Source organism: Stenella coeruleoalba (assembly GCF_951394435.1).
Source record: "Stenella coeruleoalba genome assembly, chromosome: 7".
In the NCBI taxonomy this organism is placed as follows: Eukaryota; Metazoa; Chordata; class Mammalia; order Artiodactyla; family Delphinidae; genus Stenella; species Stenella coeruleoalba.
In genome coordinates, this window is record NC_137153.1 from 101,072,555 (window position 1) to 101,090,291 (window position 17,737).

The 17,737-nt window shown below is 42.3% G+C and overlaps 3 protein-coding genes across 3 annotated transcripts in view; 1 reads left to right on the forward strand and 2 right to left on the reverse strand.

Annotated features, from left to right (window-relative positions):
* The window catches only part of PTGR1 (prostaglandin reductase 1), a 73,316-nt gene extending 69,597 nt beyond the window's left edge, over positions 1-3,719 (reverse strand). Inside the window, 1 exon segment of the mRNA XM_079925836.1 lies at positions 3,667-3,719. The gene's annotated coding sequence lies outside the window, so the exon portion shown is untranslated.
* Positions 3,720-3,754: 35 nt separating this feature from the next.
* On the forward strand, positions 3,755-10,947 carry GNG10 (G protein subunit gamma 10). The gene is made up of 3 exons (XM_079925834.1): positions 3,755-3,946; positions 8,579-8,710; positions 9,967-10,947. Exons 1-2 carry the CDS (start codon positions 3,866-3,868, stop codon positions 8,702-8,704), a joined length of 207 nt encoding a protein of 68 aa, XP_079781960.1. The 5' UTR covers positions 3,755-3,865; the 3' UTR covers positions 8,705-8,710; positions 9,967-10,947.
* Positions 10,948-16,407: 5,460 nt separating this feature from the next.
* The window catches only part of SHOC1 (shortage in chiasmata 1), a 91,393-nt gene continuing 90,063 nt past the window's right edge, over positions 16,408-17,737 (reverse strand). The window contains exon 28 of the mRNA XM_079925835.1: positions 16,408-16,702. Coding sequence (XP_079781961.1) covers positions 16,602-16,702 — 101 coding nt within the window. The 3' untranslated portion in view covers positions 16,408-16,601. The remainder of the gene's footprint in view (positions 16,703-17,737) is intronic.

The window sequence follows — 17,737 nt, forward strand, 5'->3', positions numbered from 1 at the left end:
TCTCTAAAATTGGGAATGGACTACCTTATCTGAAGGTCTCTTTCTACCCTGAAGTTCCACGATGCAAAAATAATGGATGAGAAGACATTTTGGTGACGTATAAAGCAAAGCACAGATGTTCAGCCCTCCGTTAACAAGTGGCACCTAGCCTGCCTGTCCATGGATCACTGCAGGAGGCTGCATGCTAAAACCTGGCTGTTTCTTTCAAAGCCAGACCACTTCTCTCCAAGAAAAGCACCATCAATCATACAGCAGCAAGCAGGGTGGTGGGTGTGATCGGGCACGAAGGAGGGAGATGGGGCACACTCCTAGACCTTTTCTGCTACCTCATGGCTGACACACAAGTATCTCCTTGGGTGTTCCCTCACCGTGGGCAACCCCGAAGCCCCCTTTTCTAACTAGAGATCATTTCATTTCTTCAGCTACCATTATAGGTTGTGCAGATGTCTCCCACATCAACATCTGCCACTAAACATTTTCAGCAGCCTAGAGGCACGAAGCAGTACAGTTGAAGACTGACTTTCTCCTAAGCCAAACTCATCCTTATTCTTCGCTCCTACCTTCAAACCTAGTCCTGTTTCCTAATTTCTGTTACAGGCATCAGATCTCACCTATTCTCTGCTTCAGAAGCCTCTGCCCACTTTCCTTTGCATTTCGTAACTACAATGAAGTCCTACTGATTTAGTCTCTTGAATTTGTTCTCCATCCCACCTTCACAGTCCTCTCTAGGGCCTTGATCCAGCCACTCCACCAAAAAGACAAAACTACTATTGAAGTCATCTTGTCTCCCCAGCTTCAGTTCATTTTCTATCCTAAAATGTCTTACCACGTGGCTACCCCGCTGTTTGCCGCAAACTCCTGTTTCTTACGAGGTTTTCTGTGACTTTTCTGTTACTCACTAGAGCCTTTTATTCATCAACGAATTCATTCCACGTGTGCATGGCCTCCTGTTCTCCCTGCTTTCCCCCTTCCTTTCTGCCATCTGCAGGACACATGTTTCCAAGGTCTAGGTCTCACCATCTAAGATGAGCTTTTCCTGATCCTTCCAGTCTATATCTTTGCTCTGAGTTCTTTGCCTCATCTTTCTGACACACAACTTTTCTATTCTGTCACCAATTTAGTCACGTTTCTAACGTGTACTTTCATGTTTTGACAAGAATATACGTTCTTTGTGGTGAGGGAGCCCACGGGAGAGGGCTTTAAAATTTGCTAATCTGCTCTTGTCATGAGATAAGAAAAACTCTTTAACACCTCAAAGATTGAACACATAGCTCACAAAAGGAATAGAAGAAATGTGCAGCCTCAACAGTTAAGACATCTAAAAGACTTAAGACACCATTTTTCATCTATTAGGTTTTTAGGGATAAAGAACCACAATACAGAACTGTGAGGGTGCGGAGAAACAGGCAGCCTTCTGGTGGAAATAGCAATTGCTACCACCTTCTGGAGGATAAAGAAGGGAAACGTTTTAAAAACCGTTTTATATTCTTTGATCCACCAATTCCACTTTTAGGAATGCATCATAAGGAAATAAAAAACATACACAAAGCTGTATGTTTAAGGTGGCCACCACAGTGTTAACTAATAGGGCAACAGGTAAATAAATTATGACCCAGTTGTACAATGGAATATCATGCAGTCATTAAAAATAATAGCTGAAGAGCAGATCTTTTCTTTGACTCCCCCTGGCCCCCTTCTAGTATCAGCATCCTGGTTTTCCTTTAGGGAACTGATCTTCCCCTTTCAGTCCATATGGTTTGGGTGGGTGTCTTAGTTTGGGTTCCCCAGAGAAACAGACTCTGAGATGGAGATTTTCATGCAGAAAGTCTGTTGTGGAGTGTGAAGATCAACACCTGTAGGGCAGTCCAGGAACTGGGGATTAGGCAGAGGGAGGCACCGAACTGTGAGGCAGCTGCCATAAAGGCCTCAGATGACCCCAGGGGGAGCTCTGAGCTGCCATCATCCTTCACTGTTGTGCCAGCTTGAGGCAAGGGGGTTGGGGTGCAGATCTTATGCATCCCACACTTCCGTCATTGGATGAGAGATGACCCTGGGAGGGGTGGCTCTCGGGCCAAGGGCAGTTTCCAGAGGGACTCAGCTGAGAGGCATCAGCTGCTGCTACTCCCGGCAGGTGGGGCAATGAATGCCTTGGTCCTAAATGGGAAATTGGGTGGCACACCACAGGGCCCACTAGAGGTGGGGCTGACCCCAGCCCACATCCTGCTCTCGGCCAGGGGCAGCTAATCCGGGCTTTCCAACACCACACAAACGCTTGCCTTCAAATCGACTGGTTCAGGGGTGGACACATGACTCAATAAGGTCAGTGAGGTCCATTATGGGGATTTTTGCTGCAGCAATTAGAAAGACAGAAAAGAGGTGCTACTGCTCCTGGGGTTCCTAGGCTGGGGCAATAAACTTTCCTTCGCAGCACTAGAGGGAGTCTATTTACCATTGAAAAAAACAAGGCCAACACTCAGAAAAAGCAGAGCCAAGAGATGGAGAAATGAGAGCCCTACAGCTATTATTTGGGCAATTAAACCCATTACTTTAAAGTCCTTGGGCTTTTGAGTTACACAAGCCAGTGTATTACCTTTTTGCATTACTCAATTTAAGTGGGTTCTAACAAATACAGTGGCGCACAAGAATAATCAGGAAATATTCATAATACATTAAGTGAAAAACAAAATCAACAAAAAACACACGTTTGGGTCTTCCCTGGTGGCTCAGCGGTTAAGAATCCGCCTGCCAATGCAGGGGACATGGGTTCGAGCCTTGCTCCAGGAAGATCCCACCTGCCGTGGAGCAACTAAGCCTGTGTGCCACAACTACTGAGCCTGTGCTCTAGAACCGGTGAGCCGCAACTACTGAGCCCACCTGCCACAACTACTGAAGCCCACACGCCTAGAGCCTGTGCTCCGCAACAAAGGCAAGCCACAGCAATGAGAAGCCCGCGCACCACAATGAAGAGTAGCCATCACTCTCTGCAACTAGAGGAAGCCCTCGTGTGGCAACGAAGACCCAACGCAGCCAAAGATAAACAATAAAATAAAATAAATTAATTAAAAAAAAACAAAAACCACGTTTTACATATAGTAATGATGCCAGTTTTGTGAAACACACTAATGTCCACTATAAAAAAAATGCAGCACAAGAGAAACAATGGTTACAGTTGAACGGCGAGACGGGAGTGAGGGGGGCTGAATTTAATTTTCTTCTGTATGTTCTGCAAATATGTCAGGGCCTGCGATTTTACCCTTCTTACTTTACTGACCCTGCCGAACCGCTAGGATTCCCGTCACACAGTCACAGGCTAACGCAGAAACCTGTTTCTGTTGCATGGAAACCCCATCGACCGTCCTCACCTACCCGAGGATAACTCCCTCGCAGGGCTTCGAAGCCTTCACACGTGGCCCCTTATTTCTGCCACTCGCTCCACACCTTGCTCCATCCACACGCAGTCACAGTTCCGAGTCTCCAGGAGAGCGTCTTCTCCTTTTCCATCCCCCACACCCACTCCTGCTCCTCCTAGAAGCTTCGATGTGCAGGTGGGCGCCCTGTGTGGGCCCCGCGACGCGGCTCGGGGGCCAGGGGTAGACGCAGGCGCCCTCCCGGCTTAGAACGCAGAGTTAGGTGTCCGTCAGCTCGAGACCCCAAGGTTTCGCTTACCTGTTGCGCCTGCCACTGAGGGGAGCGGCTGCCGGGCGAGGCCGGGAGCAACCGTTGGGCGGCGGGGCAGGCGCAGCGGCCGGCGGGCGGCGGGGCAGGCGCAGCGGCTTCCCCGCCCCGGGGCGGCGCTGGGCCTCGGGGCCTCGCGTCTCCGCCCGCCCACCGGCTCGCTCACTCGCTCGGAGCTCAGGCCGCCGCCATGTCTTCCGGGGCCAGCGTAAGCGCCCTGCAGCGCCTGGTGGAGCAGCTCAAGCTGGAGGCCGGCGTGGAGAGAATCAAAGTGAGGCCCGCGCCGGCGTCTGGCCTCGGGGTGCGGAGACCGCCCGGCCGTCCGCGGGCCTGGGAGGAGGAGGCCGCGCCCGGGCGGACAGCTGCGGGGCCGACCTGAGCGCGAGCCGGGTGGCCGGACGCTGTGGGCGGCCCTGAGGACGGCGCCCGACCAGGCTCGCGGCTCGGCCTCGGGCGGCGGGAGTCCGCGCAGGGCCGGGCCCGGACCCCGGCGCCCGGGAGAAACGCACCTGTCCCCGCGAGGGCGGTCCGGGACCGAGAGCCCCGGCGCGGTCATGTTTCAGTGATGGGGACAATGACTTGGGGTGCCCGACGGACGCGAGGACACCAGGAATGCGGGCGACGTGCTGGTGGCCCCCCCGGGCTTGGCTGGTGCGGGAGGATGGGGTCCAGAGCTGCGGAGGAGACTGAATGGATGAGCCTCGGTGATGGGTTGATAGGATGAGGGGGGAGGAGGGCGCTGCTCGGGTTTCTGGCCTGGTGACAGGATGGATGGCGTTGCCATTCGCTACGGTAAGGAGGAGAGATGATGCGAAAGTTTCGGATACGTGGACTTTGAGGGGATGCCCGGGAGGTGTTTGGCTACCTGGGCCGAAGCTCAGAGAACGAGGCTGAGAGAACGTATAGGAGTGAAAGCTGTAGGAAGTGACCAGAGTGTGGAACCCAGGGACCCGCCGAAAGAGATGCCCGCGAGAAGGGAAGCAAGGGAAAGCAAGGGTACTGAAGCAAGGAAGGAGGGGTTTTCGCAATTCTGAGGCTTAGTCAACGTGTCCAGTGTTTAGTCAGTTGATTAAAAAGCATCTGATGTGTAATTGTGTTTACCAACTAGTATATAGCATTATTTGTAGAATGTGTGTGTGAATGAATGGACACTGCTGCGATAGTCTGTGGACCTCAGTAGTGCCTTTTCTTTGTACCAGGCCCTATTCTAGGTACTGAGAAAACGTCATTCTAGTGGGGAAGATAAACAATAAACACACTAACCAATAAATAAAATAATTTCAGAGAGTAATTGATGTAATTGATTCTAAAACAAGGTAGAGAGAGAGCTGTGGAATGCAGAAGAGGTTTCAGTGACATGTAGTAGTAGGTGCCGAATCTAATTTGTAATAGGATAGAAAGACTTTTTTTAAAAAAAAAAATCTGGTTTTAAAGAGGAAACCTTTTTTTTTTTTTTAATTTAGGAAATGAAAAGTTGTATTTTGAGGTTGAGAGGAAGGAACACACTGTATTTTTAGGTCGAGGGGGAGAAACAAATGGAGAAGGAGAACTGGAGGTAGAGACAGGTAGTCTGTCTAAGGGGGTCTGGGGTTGGAGGGGCACCTTCTGAGGCAGGAAGAAAGGAGGAAGGATATGTGTTAACATAGATGTTTCCAGATAAGGCCTTAATACCTTGTATGATGACAATTTTCTTTGTGAAATAGGAGGCCAAGTTTTCTTTTAAGGCAGAAAAAAGGGAACTTATGGTGTCACAAGCGCTGAAGATGAGGGAGAGAGTGCTGTTGGGAATGGGAGAGGACCCCCTAGCAGGCACAATCATAGACACTTTGTGATTCTGAAGACCCAGCTACTGTGAGATTGATTGTCCTACTTTTTTTTTTTTTTTTTGTCTCCAGCAGTATTTGGCTGCCCAGGAATCTGAGTGCCCAAGGTGAATGGTAGTTGATCCAAGTAGTGGGTTAGCGGGGGAGTTTTGCCAGAAAGATAGAAATGGGAGTGGAGAGCAAGGAATTTGAGCGTCTGGCCGGAAAGAGGCTGAACCCAGGCTGAATGGAGAAGGAACAGAGCCAGCCTCCCTGTGATGGGCCAGACAAAAAAGGAAGAGATGTTCCCCCTGAGGTCAAAGAGCAGGTGTAGTGAGGAGAAAGGAAGCAGCACCCTGGATGGGCAGGAGAGATTGTGATCGGAAGGCAGGATGTTGGAGTGTGAAATTACAGATGTGGAGCAGTTACAGGTATTGGCTGTAACTACTGCTGTTGAGGAGAAGGTTGTTTGAAGAGAGGAGCTCAGGGAAATGAAACTAGGGTTGTTGGAAATGTTTAAGATGATGTGGGGACCTGAAGTGGAAAGAAAAACTGTGAGCCAGACGCCTGCCTACCCTGTGCAGTAGCTGGGGAAGGTATTCTTATCTACATTTAAAAAGTAGTTACAGGTGGTGAAACTGAGACACAGAGAAGTCAAGTGAATAGCTCAAAGTCACACAGATAATAAGCTTATTTGCAGAGTGTCCTCATGGGAGTATGGTTTGGGGTGCTTGGCAGGGCTTTTCTCAGGCAGCACCTTAGGGAGTCACAACCTTCCAGGGTCTGGTTTGACTCATATCAGGGCTCAGTGACGGATGGAAGTTCTCAGCACACCCAGAGACGTCTTCTCTTTCACAGACTTGCTAACTGGTAAATAAACCGGAATACCAGTTTCTTAGCATATGATGGAGGGCACCCCCTCCCAGTGCTTCAGTGCTCAGTATCCTTCCAAGGACCCCTTCTTTGCTTTGGAGAAGTCTCTCAGAAGTTGATGGGTCAGCCTGGGCTCAAACCAAGGAAAGTCATATGATTTGGGTAGGGATTATCCCACCTCCATTGGGAGGATACAACTTCTAAGGGTTTGGGCTTGTATTCTCCCAGGCCAGAGTTTTCCCCTTCAAAGTGCTAGAGAAATGCTGACCACTTTACTCTTCTCTCATTTGCTTTGCATATCCCTCACCTTAACTTTTTGACATGTTCTTTAGGCTAGGGTGCAGTTAGTCCCATTTCTCTGGGAGTCCTGGGAGACAGTCTCTTTCCACCCATCATGTGTGGAGTTCACTCGTTCCCTCTGAAGCTGAGATAATAAGTATGAGCATAATTGGTTCCAAATTTCTTTTGAATTAATAACATATATATATAATCAGTAATTCCAATTATAATTAACATGAAAATGTCAGAACTTCTGTTGAGGGAAAGGCAAGCTTAAACATTAGTTTGGCAACATTATATTACATGTTTATATGATATAAATTGTCATTACATTAATGAAACTAAAATTCCTAAAGTATTCTAGAAACTAGATAGTAACTGACACCTAAGGAATCGATTTTTTCAGTTATTTGGAAGCTTGGAAAATTAACACAAATTAGTAGTAATACTTGAACCGCAGTCGGAACATTTTTGTACAATATGGGTGAGATTTTATACAAAACACTTTTTCAGTACAAGAAAAATGGAAAGCAAGGAAAGCCTCCAAGTACAAATATCCATCAAATGGACGCTAAGAAGAAAGGTAGAATAATATAGTGTCAATACTGCCTAATACATTCTTCAAAACTTAGTGGTTTAAAACAACCTTTATAAACTCGCAATTCTTGGATCAACAGTTTAAGCTGTGCTCAGCTGTATAGTTCTGTTGGTCTTTGCTGGGCTCTCTGTGCATCTGCCATCAAATGGAGGGTTAGCTGATGGCTGGATGATCTAGGATGGCCTCACTCATATGTCTGGAGGTTAGTAGGCAGGTGGCTGGGGTTTGGCTGACTGGTTCTCCTCCACAAGACCTCCAGTAGGCTAGCTTGGGTTCATTTGATGGTGGTCTTACGGTTGCAACCATAGCAAGAGAAGTAGCTGCAAAGGCTTTTGAGGCCTAAGCTTGGAACTTGCCCATTATTTCTGCCATTGTCCTGGTCAAAGTAAGTTTCAAGGCCAGCCCAGATTCAAGGGGTGGATAAAGACTTTACTTCTTGGTGGTAGGAGCTGCAAAATATTGTGACTGTTTCTGCAGTCTGCCACAAATGATTGCTAACTAGTGTCAACACTATTCTAAGTGTTTTACTTGCATTAACTCATTTAATTATTACATCAACTCAGGAAGGTAGGCACTGTTACTAAATACATTTCACAGATGAGAAAACAGGTACTGAGAAGTTAAGTAACTTGTCCAGAGACTGCACTCTTAACCAATAAGCTGTTCTGCTTCAAAAACACGATGGAGGGCTTCCCTGGTGGCGCAGTGGTTGAGAGTCCGCCTGCCGATGCAGGGGACGCGGGTTTGTGCCCCGGTCTGGGAGGATCCCACGTGCCGCGGAGCGGCTGGGCCCGTGAGCCATGGCCGCTGAGCCTGCACGTGCAGAGCCTGTGCTCCGCAATGGGAGAGGCCACAGCAGTGAGAGGCCCGTGTACCGCAAAAAAAAAAACAAAACAAGACAAACATGATGGAGGGACCTCGTCACTTGTTTTGAGCAGACCAGATAAGGCTCCATCCAGCCTTGTAAACATTAAAATAGTCTGTTCACATGGCAGACCTGGATATATCAATGCATGCTTTATAAGTGAAAATTTGTAAAGGGCACACTAGGATAAGCTATTTCTTTCAAATTCAGTCTCAAAACTAGGATTCTAAATGGATGAAAGATACGGCTTTATCTTTCCTTTGTTGAGTAAGCCATTAAACCAAAAATACCCTAAATCAAGGTTATAGAAATTGTAACCTTTCCTCTTTGGAGTTCAATTATTAGAACTTTCAGCAAAAAAGACTCTTGGAGGTTGCACAAAGTATGACCTTTGTCAGGTTGTATGATCATTTTTCAGAGTCTCAAGTGACTGCTGGATGGATCTGGCTGTGAGCAGCGTGTCAAGCTCTTGTCCCTTTGTTTCAGGTCTCTCAGGCGGCAGCAGAGCTTCAACAGTACTGCATGCAGAATGCCTGTAAGGACGCCCTGCTGGTAGGTGTTCCAGCTGGAAGCAACCCCTTTCGGGAGCACAGATCCTGTGCTTTACTCTGAAGACTGGTGAGTAATGATACACCAGGCCGTCTTGGGGCCATAGCATTATCATGGGGCTTCCCAAAGGACTTGGGCAACTGAGTTTTAAATATCTACCGTTCTTGGGGGAATTAAAATAAACCCAGCAAAATGCACAACTTTACCTGAAGGATGACTCTCATCTGCTGCTTGTGGAATATATCTAATTAGAAGAGTCTCAATGCTCTTTGCACTAACTCATGAGATGCTAATATCCTTGTGTACTTGAGCTTTTGAACTGAGCTGGCCAATAATAATTTCTTGACCTCAATACCATCTTCTCTGTCCTTACACCATCCTGGAGTTGTGATTTGTTGCTTGGTGCTATCAACTGACTTGTTACTCTTGGGACTAAGGACTCTCCAGAGGAGACTTGGTCCCATCACCAGCTGTGATTTCTTTCCTAGAAGCTTTCAGAATGTATTTCTGTGTTTTAATGGAGGAAGAAATGGAGTAACTGGGGAAAGTGTGAGTAGGGTTAAAAGAACCTTAAAAATTTATTCTTGAAATGAAAACACCTCTTTGGTGGCCTATAATAAATTTCCTGGATTCTAGTGTGTTGTATGGGGTCTCATTCACATTTTCACTGTATTTTTTGGAGGCGGGGGAGCAGGGCAGGGCATAAATTATTAGAGTCTTTTGGGGCCAATATATTTCAAATTACATGTTCTAAGGGGTGTTTATACAGGAAGTAATCATCTTAGGTCTTTTTTCATATACTTGAAAAGGAAATTATTCACATTAACAAGAAGGAAGTAATCATACTATCAGGTACTATTGTACCTTTTAATGGAAAATGTTCATATTTATGGTATTAAAATAATAGTCTTCTGCTGGCATAGCATTTTTCTTTTTACAGAGCACTTTCATGGGTCCTACTTATTCAATGGTTGTAGTTTGGATTTTCTGGTATTAACATGTTACTTTCTTCTTTGAGAACCCTAAAGTGACCTATGAAATGATGACTAGTTAATTTTTTTTTTTTTGTGCTACGCGGGCCTCTCACTGTTGTGGCCTCTCCCGTTGCGGAGCACAGGCTCCGGACGCGCAGGCTCAGCGGCCATGGCTCACGGGCCCAGCCGCTCCGCGGCATGTAGGATCTTCCCAGACCGGGGCACGAACCCGCGTCCCCTGCATCGGCAGGCGGACTGTCAACCACTGCGCCACCAGGGAAGCCCGATGACTAGTTAATTTTATGTATAACTTTTACTAAATGAAAGCCTACCAAATTCTCTTTCCAATAGGGAAGAAGTCCGCTGAGGAATGCTTTCAAGCACCAAGTGATGAATGACTGCCTCCAAATCTCAAGAACGCACTTCTCCAGCCAAATGACTTTTAGATATTTCACAGGACCTTTCCTGTGGCCTGGTCCTTTAGCCAAAATTCTATGGAAATTTATGAGTTTCTACTCAAGGAAACTGGGTGAAGGAGTAGATTTTAAAAAATAACGGCCTGGTTCTTTGTTGAAGTGCTTTATACTTAAACAAAAACCTTACCACCAAATATACCAAAATACACCTCTTTCATTAAGTGAATTACTAACGTTTCTATACCTGGAATGTTACGTATGTTTTATTTACTAGATGTTTACATTTTTGGAAGGAAAACAGTATTGTTTGTTAAAAAAATTAAATATTTGTAATTTGTTGTTCCTGACTAAGATTTTTATACCATAACAAAATTTGTTCTTTTCTCATGAATTTATGATTTCTAAATGAAGACAAGCAAGTATAAAATTGGGGAAGAATGGGCTTTATTAATCAAATGATGTCTTGATTTTTCTAAATGAGAAGATTGTTTTATTTTTAACACTAAATATGGGAGCTGTTTCTTAGCAAACTTGTTTGAAAGGATTAATGTTGTGTTGTGTATTAGATTGCCCCATCCTGTATATGAAGCAGATTTGATCTTTGTCTTCTTAAGTTTCTCTATTTTATAATGGTGGTTTTACTTAAAAAAAATACTAAATTATTTCATGTCTTTAAACCAATGTTTAAATGTCATCTACAGAATATTGCAAATGATTAAAAAAAAAGTGATGGGAAAAGATTACAACCTAAATGAATTCTCAATGTCACAAGTGTTTTACTTTGATGATGTGCCTTTGATTTAATTTGGGACACTTAAAAGAATACTTTATATGCGTTTGTTATAATCTTTGAAGAGCTTGGAAATAAAATTTCTGCTTAATTTCTGCTAATGACAGCAACATTTTGTGTCTGATTTTGTTTTAAGGCTTCATAGATTTTGTTTGCTTGTGAGATTGAATGCTGGTAGTGGGAGGTGAAATTTTTGTTTACAAGCCCTCACAGAATTTTGTGAAAAATAGATATATGTATAACATGCAGAAATATCTCAATTACTGGCAACATTTGCTCTTTGAAATAGCTATGTATAAATCCATAAACAAATAAATGAGAATATATTTGAACATAAGTAGTGTTATAGTAGAGAATGTAGAATTCATAAGATGGAACTTCTTTTACTTCCAGCCACTAAACTTCCAAATCTAAGTGATCTGAATCCCTTCCATTCGGTCAAAATTCAGGTGTCGTTTTTCTAACCCTCTTATTCTGTGGATCCGTTTCACCTCTGAAATGTCACACCATCAGTTAGCCCTTTTCTCCTTTATCTTCAACTTCTCTACTGCATCCTTTTATCAGCATTTAAACATGTTCCATTCTCCATCTTAACAACAAAAATCATTAAAAAAAAATCTCCATTAAAAAATAAATTTTCGGGACTTCCCTGGTGGTCCAGTGGTTAAGACTCCATGTTCCCAATGTAGGGGGCCCGGGTTCGATCCCTGGTCAGGGATCCCGCATGCTGCAACTAAGAGCCTGCATGCCACAACTAAAAGATTCCTGCATGCCGCAGCTAAAAGATCCCGCATACCGCGACGAAGATCCCGCGTTGCCGCAACGAGGATCCCGCGTGCCGCAACTAAAATAAAACGAAAAACAAAAACAAAAAACAAATTTTCAGCTATAAAAGATGAGTATATCTTAGAAATCTACTGTTCAGCACAGTGCCTATAGTTAACACTGCTGTACTGGATACTTTAAAATTTGGTAAGAGGGTAGATTTTATGTTAATTGTTCTTATGACAAAAAATAATAAGGCAGGAGGAAACTTGGAGGTGATGGGTAAGTTTATGGCATGGATTATGTTAGTGGTTTCATAGGTGTATACGTATCTCCAAATTCATTAAGTTGTATACGTTAATTATGTAGAGCTTTTTATGTGTCAAAAAAAATCTCTTGATTTCACTTTCCATTTGGCAAAAACTTGGTAAGATAGTACAAGAAAACTATAGATATCTCACTTATGAGTATAGATACGTCTTAAATATAAGCAAGTCAAGTTCTGTAGTTTATCAAGAGAAGATACAGCCTTACAAAGCTAATTCAACATAAGCAAATCAATGTCATTCATTACATGAAGGGTTTAAAGGAGAGAATGTTTACATCATTTCATTTTTTCATCTTACTGCATTAGCTAAGACTTCCAAAGTAGTGCTGAATAATAGTGGTGATAAAAAGTATTTTGTTTGTTCCTAATATGCTGAATGCTTCCACATTTCACCATGTAATATGAAATTTGCTGTTGATTTTAGTAAACTGTCTTTATCATCTTTAATTTCCTTCACTTATTTCACTAATTCACTTAGTTTTTATTCAGAACAGCTATTGGATTTCATCAAATGACTTGCTGGCATAAACATTTAAGAAGAAATAATATCTGTATTTATGGATTATATAATTTTACACTTTGAAAACTCAGTTTAGTAAAAGAAATACTTAAATTTGTAATATTACAATTTGGGAGGCTGGCTGGATACAAAGTATATATAAAAAAATAAAAAGCATTTTCTACACTGACAATAGCTAGTTAAAAATGGAAATGGGCACAACTTTGTAAATCAACTATAATTTTAAAAAATAGAAATGGAAACTATCCCATTTCCACTTTAATGACAAAACTATAAAAAATACTTGAAAATACATTTAACAAACGTGCAAGAATCATAAAAGATTTTACTGATGTTTATAGAACAGGGTCCAAATAAATTTCAGGGTATTAGGACAATTTCATTAAAATGCAATCTTACTAAAATTTCTATAAATTTAGTGGAATTCCTATTTTATTTTTTAAGGGAAACTGGTTAAAATATCTAGAAGTTTATATGGAAAATCAAGTGTCCAAGAATAGCTTTTAAAACTGTGCATGTGGACTTCCCTGGTGGTGCAGTGGTTAAGAATCTGCCTGTCAATGCAGGGGACACAGGTTTGAGCCCTGGTCCAGGAAGATCCCACATGCCACAGAACAACTAGGCCCATGCGCCACAACTACTGAGCCTGCGCTCTGGAGCCTGTGAGCCACAACTACTGAGCCCATGCACCACAACTACTGAAGCCAGTGGGCCTAGAGCCTGTGCTCTGCAACAAGAGAAGCCACCGCAATGAGAAGTACATGCACCACGGTGAAGAGTAGCCCCCATTTGCTGCAGCTAGAGAAAGTCCGCATGCAGCAATGAAGACCCAATACAGTCAAAAATAAAAAATAAATAAATTAATTAAAACAAAACAAAATCGTGCATGTGTGTGTATGAAACGTGGGAGGGTGAAACTTGCCTTACCAGATACTAACTTACTTTGAAGCTGCTGAATCAGAACAATATGACTTAAAAAAACAAAATATTCAAAACAAAAAATTCAAAATAAACAATATTATTGTAGTATAGGACTAGACAAATAGATGATTGGATGGATCATAATAGTTCGGAAATAGACCTGACTTTTTTTTCTATTCAGTGGAAAGTATAGTTAATTTAACAAATAGTGCCGGCATTATTGGCTATGCATTTGGAAGGAAATAAAATTGGTCCTGTATTATACTATGCAAAAAAAATTCCATAGGTTAAAGAAAGGTGATAAAAAAGCATTAGAAGAAAAGTTAGGAGAATAGTTGTGTAACTTCAGGGTAAAAAAGGGCTTCGTAAGCAAGGCAGGAAACCCAGAAATCAAAAAAGAGAAGATATGTATACTTGATGATCAAATTAAATTTAAATAAATAAGCAATTTAAATACATAATTAAGTATGGAATTTAAAATTCTTGTACGGTAAAACTGATAAACCAAATAAAAAAGCAAAAGACAGAAAACGTATTTTTTTCAGCTTTCATTTTGGATTGCTACAGTTTGCACTCCCCATCCCCTCCAACCTAGGCTACTCCATTTATTAAAATTGTTGGATACTTTGCTTTAGGGCAGGCTTGTTATTTGGGGAGAATAACTGGGCTCTTACTGTGAGAGGCAAGGCGTGCGACACCCTGGTGTTGATCCCCAGTTGTACGCTGAGTCTCACTGACGAGGGAAGGAGTATCTTATGTCCACCCACAACTGGAAGGGACAGCTGATGTTCTGATGAGTCCTACAGTGTTTGGGCTGGGCCTAGGAACTTGGGGGTAAGGCCACTCAAAAGCCCTCAAAGGTGAGCATCACAGCTACCAGTCGTAGATCTAAGGGCAAGTAACTCCCCTTAGAACATGAAAAACCTCATGGGGAAACACTCTCAGATAATCGAAGTTTCCATGGCAAGAGCCAACCTGGGAAGCTGGGCCTATTCTAAATAATTCCATGTGATATGGTGTTTGGGAGAGGATCTTGGAGGCTGGACTGACAATTCTGACCCCCTAACAAGGACCTATCCAAACCCTTCAGGCTTCTCCTATGGACCAACCCAATCGGTCATGTGACAGTCGCTCCCTGGGAGTGCTCTGCTGAAGCAGAACTCATTTACTTTATCCTCTGTTCCCAGGCTACCAACACAAGACTTGCCTCCCAGTAATACCTCTGATGGGCAACAGCACTAGAGGCTGCTCCAGACCCAGGCAGAATGAATGTGTCCTTAAACACCGAGCATCGTTGAGAAATACAGGCAGGAGGACTCAGACGCTTTCACTCTATTTGGTGAGGAAGCAGGGGTGTGGGTGTTGATAGCTTGGCCTAAGCTTGCCCCAGTCTAGGGCCTATAAAGAAACTCCTCTCCTCTGCAAGCTGATTAAAGATGGGATCAAGGGACTTCCCTGGTCGCGCAGTGGTTAAGAATCTGCCTGCCAATGCAGGGGACACGGGTTCCACCCCTGGTCCAGGAAGATCCCACATGCTGCGGAGCAACTAAGCCTGTGTGCCACAACTACTGGGCCTGAGTGCCACAACTACTGAAGCCTGCGTGCCTAGAGCCCATGCTCCACAACAAAAGAAGACACCACAATGAGAAGCCTGCGCACCACAACAAAGAATAGCCCCTGCCCGCTGCAACTAGAGAAAGCCCAGGTGCAGCAATGAAGACCCCATGCAGCCAAAAATAAATAAGTAAATAAATTTTTTAAAAAAGTTTTTTTAAAAAAGTTTTTTTTTTTTTAAAAAAAGATGGGATCAAGGAGATCCGCAAACTGGTAAGACAGCCTTACCTTAGTTTAGGAGAAATCCTGCCAAAACTTTAAGAAAGCACAACAGAAATTCCAATAAAATTTCCAGAAATAGTTTCCTTTTGAAGTCTCCACCCTCCACACACCCAAGCAAAACCAAACATCCTATAAATAAAAGTGTAATAAAAGAGTAAGAGAGTTGGTTTAAAGTCAAGTTAAGCCAGTTTCAAAAAGGAGGACGTGATTAACAGTATCAAACACTGAAGAGAAATCAAGTGAGGTGATGTCTGAATGTCCTTTGGGTCTAAAAAGGTAGAGGTCAATTTTGGTAGTAACAGGGTGATAATTTTGGAAGCCAGGAGAGAGAGAGAATGCTTGTAGTCTTCAAACATTTTTGCAAAAAGATGTCCCAAATCCATGTACCTCCATTTTAGAGTTGACATGTAAAAGTTTCATCAGAACTTTGAATAGTTGCAAAGAATAAAATTTTATTAGAAATATTGACATTTTAAAATAAAATTATTACATCTTTCTTTTAAATGTATTCAATGGAATACAAATACTAATTAGAAACCTACAATCATCCATGTAAAAATATACCAACTCTCCTCCCCAAATGTTGTACCAACAATACAGGAAAGCGTTCTTTCTCCCATATGCTGACACTGGAATTCTCAAAAATTTTGCTGATCTGATACATGAAAAAGCAGTAATTTATTGTTTTAATTTGCATTTGCCTAATAAATAATGAAGATGCATATTGTTTCAAATGTTTATTGGCTATTTTTGTTTCTTCTGTGAAATATCTATTCATATATTTTGCCCATTTTTCTATTAGGTTGTCTTTTTTCCTATCAATTTGTAGGAATTCTTTGTATATTAGGAATGTGTGCCCTTTTTCTGTCATGTGGGTTGCAAATATTTTCTCTCAGTGGTTTGTTTGAAAATTTTGTTTACGAAGACAGCATTTAAATTGGAAGTTCTTTAACTTCAATTTTGCCCTAGGTTTTAACTTTCTTGGTGGTGGAGGGTTGACTGTGGTGATCTTCACTTCTGGACTCAAGAGGGTCAGACTGAGATGGAGGCTCATTTCAAAGGCTTTTTGCTGGAGGAAAGGTGGAGGCAGCAGGCCCTTCAGGAGACAACAAACAACCCTTTGATATACATCGGCAAGGTTTTCTATTTATCTTAAAAAGAAAAAAAGGCTTTTCATGTTTCGGTGAATCTGGGAGCTATTTGGATCTTATAACAATATTATGTTAATTAGAATACTTACAAAGATATAAACTATAAGGCAAGATATATATTATGAAAATTTAATGTAGAAACACCGAGAACATCGAAGAACAAGTGCATTTTCGTTGATTTATGAGCAAACCTAAATCATTTTATTACTAGTTTATCATAAAAAAGAATGAAATGTGGCATGAAGCACTATCGTTTCTTTCAAAAAAACCTCAGACGAGTTTGTCCATCACGTCTACCAGGGACTTTTTCATACACTAGACGTCGTTTTTTGAATGGTGGTAGTTGTGAGCACGTGAAATCTGTTAAAAGGAGAAAAAGGAAAACCATTTTATTGCTGATAATAATACATATAAGTATTTTTTTTCCAGCTGTTCAAGTGGATCCTGTCTCTTCATCATCTATTTACAAAGTGTTAAAATTTCCAAACTGAGATAAAATAATTATTAAAAATTACATTTTTTTAGCATATATGTGCTTGTTCTTAAAGGCCCAATACTGATTAGTGTTAGATACATGTATTTGTATTTGTATGCTCATGCCTTGTACAAACAATTAAATCTCCCTGGATTTAAGACTCTTGCTTTTAAGTTTTCCTTCATTAAGCCTGTTTCTTAATGCATATCTGTAATGTTGTGAAATTTATCCTGAGCTCTGATATATGATAGGTAGTGATCATGTATAGACTCATCTTTTATGATTGTATTTTATATGACACATTAGCCTGAAATATTCTAGATTTGGATACTTATGGATATTGATTCATTAAATCAATAAAAAGGGAGGCTAAAATATTTAAAACAGTAGTAATTATTCCTGGCCATATAATCTCAATGGCAAGAGTTGGATGCCTTTATAAGCAAATTCGAAAGGGAATGCAGGGCTCCCCGGGTGGCGCAGTGGTTGAGAGTCCGCCTGCTGATGCAAGGGATGCGGGTTCGTGCCCTGGTGCAGGAAGATCTCACATGCCGCGGAGTGGCTGGGCCCGTGAGCCATGGCCGCTGAGCCTGCGCGTCTGGAGCCTGTGCTCCGCAACGGGAGAGGCCCGTGTACCGCAAAAAAAAAAAAAAAAAAAAAAAGATTCTTGTTAACTGTTTGAATTAAGTTATAAAAATAATTGCAAAGTGGAAAAAAGCAATATTTTTAAACCAACATTATTTATATGATATATGATTTTAAAATATATTTATAACTAAATTAATGAATTAAAATATAGGTAGACATTGACTATTCCATCTATATCCCTAAAACCTTAAATAATAAAATTTATTAAAAAATAATTTCTGAGATCTTCTTATTGAAAAATTGGGTTATCTCATACACTGGGATGCCCTATG